Source organism: Penaeus chinensis, chromosome 41 (genome assembly GCF_019202785.1).
Source record: "Penaeus chinensis breed Huanghai No. 1 chromosome 41, ASM1920278v2, whole genome shotgun sequence".
In the NCBI taxonomy this organism is placed as follows: domain Eukaryota; kingdom Metazoa; phylum Arthropoda; class Malacostraca; order Decapoda; family Penaeidae; genus Penaeus; species Penaeus chinensis.
In genome coordinates, this window is record NC_061859.1 from 18,425,817 (window position 1) to 18,429,117 (window position 3,301).

Below are 3,301 nucleotides of genomic sequence, written 5' to 3' on the forward strand. Positions count from 1 at the left end.
CTCTCTCCCTTCCAAATTAGGCTAGCTATGACCTTACAATCCCTCCTGATATGCATCTTAAGTGGCTGCACTGGGTGAGTGTGCATGACTGCCTAAGAAATACATAGATTGTTTTATTTTAGTGTCATTAGTGGTCCATATTCCATCTTGTGAATTTCTACATTAAGATTTTCAGCAAGTTTACATTATTTATTTATAGTTCACTATTTTGGCAGGGTATTTCTGGCCATGCACCCAGACAGATAAGGTCAGGTTCCATTGATAAATTGATTACGAAGGAATCAGATGTATTGCATTGGATAATACAAGGACCTTGTAAAATCTATCCGTGTTACAATCCAGTGAATATTTTGTGTTATAAAGGGAAAGATTTGATGGCTGAATGATGTACATAGTAAGAACAGGATGAAATATATCTAATATCAAAAAATGTTAATCAATTGAACCTGTTGTTGCTTAGATGTGTGTTGAATAAAGGGACCTGTTACTGAAGGATCAAGTAGACATACAGTGGAAAAGTCTTATTGTGATAGATGACTTACAAGTTGGGTATCAAAAAATTAAATGCCTAGACATTACTGCACATAGTGGGAAAGGCCAATAATGTTACTAGAATGGTGGAGCTGATTGTTTGTGGCTTAGCAGGTAGTTCAGTAATTTTTCTTTTACATTCCTGATTATTATTAAAATTTTCTATTTTCAGAATGTTAATGTTTGAGTGTGTGCGTGAAGTTTGTGGAGCGGGAGACAAGTGTGGCAACCAGAGGTTCCAAAAGCGACTTTACCCTAACTTGTGCTGTTTTAAAACTGAGAGCCGAGGCTGGGGCCTAAAAGCGCTTGAAGATATTAAAAAGGGTAAGTCAGTGCAGAAGGAAGTGTGTGGTTAATTAAAGGAAAGGAAGTTCAATAACAATTTACATTTTTGGACAGGATTGTAATACACTTTCAAATAGCATATGGATAATTTATAGGTGAAGCATGTTGGTTATTTTCTTGTATTTTGGTTCCAGGTCAGTTTGTGATAGAGTATGTGGGTGAGCTTATCGATGATGAGGAATTCAGGCGTCGCATCGAGGAGATGCACAAAGTCAAGGAGGAGAATTATTACTTCCTCACCATTGACAAAGACATCATGATAGATGCTGGCCCAAAGGGAAATTTGGCAAGGTGGGGAAATGATTACTGGGTTACTTCTATTTGCTTCTCATATAGATTTTTCTCTTTTTTTTTTTTTCTTCCAATAAAATAAACGCACATGTAACATGGAAAACATAGTTATGTAGAACGATTGAGAAAGACCTTGTTTTGTAACTTTCAAGCTTTATTTATTTGACTTTCTGGAAGAAGGCTGACCATGTAGCACCAAACAAATGTTAATGCCTTTTATTTTCACCAGGTTTATGAATCACTCATGTCAACCAAATTGTGAAACCCAGAAATGGACTGTGGGAGGGGACACCAGGGTAGGACTTTTTTCCATCTGTGATATTCCTGCTGGCTCAGAACTTACTTTTAACTACAATCTACAATGTGTTGGCACAGAGAAGAAGCGTTGCAGTTGTGGAGCACCAAACTGCAGTGGCTTCATTGGTGTAAAGGTACAAAAGGTTAGTAAAGATCTTAGTATAGTGCCACTGACAAGTTTGGTCATATGTATTTGGTTATTTTAAAAATTGCAAAAAGTCTGACCTCTATTTTATGCTTGTGCATTATATTTCTTTTATATGTTTGCTTTGCATTTTTCAGCAGACCGAATCACAAGGCCCCAAAAGAGAGAAGCTTGCTAAGCGTAAACGAAAACGTCGTAGACGTGAAGCGAAGATGTCAGAAGACGAGTGTTTTAGATGTGGCAGTCATGGAGACTTGATATTGTGTGATGTAGCGGCTTGTCCAAAGGGTTACCATCTTCAGTGCTTAGGGTTTTGAAAATTTTTAAAAGGTAAGCAAAGGGAAAAAACTAAAAATTAATAATTTCACTTTTTCAAAAATTTTCAAATTTTTCTCTCTCTGTGAATGTGTAAAAAAGGGAGAGGGGGGGGAAGAGAGAGAGAGGGGGAGAAAAGAAAAGAGAGAGAGAGAGAGAGGGGAGGGGAGAGAGAGAAGAAAGGGGAGGAAGGGGAGAAAAGAGAAAGAAGAGAGAGAGAGAGGAGGGAGGGGGGGAGGGAGGGGGGGGAGGGGGGGGGGGGAAAAGGGAAAACGGAAAAGAGGGGGGGGGGAATTTTGGGAAAAAGATTAGGGGAAAAGAAGGGAGTGGGATAGGGGGGAAAAGAGATAGAGAGAGAGGGGAGGGGGGTAGGGGAAACGAGAGAGAGGGGGGAGAAAAAGGGGGGGGGGGTTTGGGAAAAACGAGAGAGAGAGAGAGAGGGGGGGGGGTAGGGAAAACGAGAGAGAGGGGTGGGGGGAGAAGGGGAGAGAGGGGGAGAGAGCGGGGGGGAGGGGGGAGAGAGTGGGGGAGAGAGAGAAGGGGGAGAGAGAGAGAGAGGGGGAAAAGAGAGAGGGGGGGGGGTAGGGAAAAAGAAGAGAAGAGGGGGGGGTAGGGGAAAAAAAGGGGAGAGGGGGGGGGGATAGGGGGAAAAAGAGGGGAGAGAGGGGGGGGTAGGGAAAACGAGAGAGAGAGGGGGGGATAGGGGAAAAACGGGGGGAGAGAGGGGGGGGTAGGGAAAACGAGAGGGGGGAAAAGAACGGTAGGGGGGGAAAGGGGGGAGAGAGAACGGTAGGGAAAAAAGGGGGAGAAAAGACGGAAGGGAAAACGAGGGGGAGAGAGACGGATAGGGGGGAAAAAGAGGGGGAAGAGGGCGGATAGGGGAAAAAGAGGGGGAGGGGAGACGGATAGGGAAAAAAAGAAAGGGGGGGAAGACGGGTAAGGGGAAAAAAAGAGGGGGGAGAGAGACGGATAGGGAAAACGAGGGGGGGAGAGACGGATAGGGAAAACGAGGGGGAGAGAGACGGATAGGGAAAACGAGGGGGGAAAAGGGCCCGGGTTTGGGGAAAAAAGAGGGGGAGAGAGAGGATAGGGAAAAAAAGGGGGAGAGACAGACCGGGTTAAAGGGGAAAAAAAGGGGGGAGAGGAAAAGCCGGATAGGGGAAAAAGAGGAGAGAGAAGGGCGGATAGGGGAAAACGAGGGAGAGAGAGACGGATAGGGAAAACGAGAGAGAGAGGCAGTCAGAACTAATTAATCAAACAAGCACTGGTTGTAAGCTTCATGAAAAAAATTTCTTGACATTCCCCCAGATACAAAAGGGAAAACTATGCTCACTGCAGGGCTATAAGTTGCACCCCCCAAAAAACTTAAATATACAT

General features: G+C 44.1%; 1 protein-coding gene across 4 annotated transcripts in view; it reads left to right on the forward strand.

Annotated features, from left to right (window-relative positions):
* The window catches only part of LOC125047514 (histone-lysine N-methyltransferase NSD2-like), a gene marked incomplete at its 3' end in the record, with an annotated part of 37,588 nt that extends 35,669 nt beyond the window's left edge, over positions 1-1,919 (forward strand). For all 4 annotated transcript variants that reach the window (XM_047645763.1, XM_047645760.1, XM_047645764.1 and 1 more), the window contains 4 exon segments: positions 704-855; positions 1,011-1,167; positions 1,397-1,607; positions 1,747-1,919. In XM_047645763.1, the coding sequence (XP_047501719.1) occupies positions 704-855; positions 1,011-1,167; positions 1,397-1,607; positions 1,747-1,919 (693 nt within the window).
* Between the last annotated feature and the right edge of the window lie 1,382 nt (positions 1,920-3,301).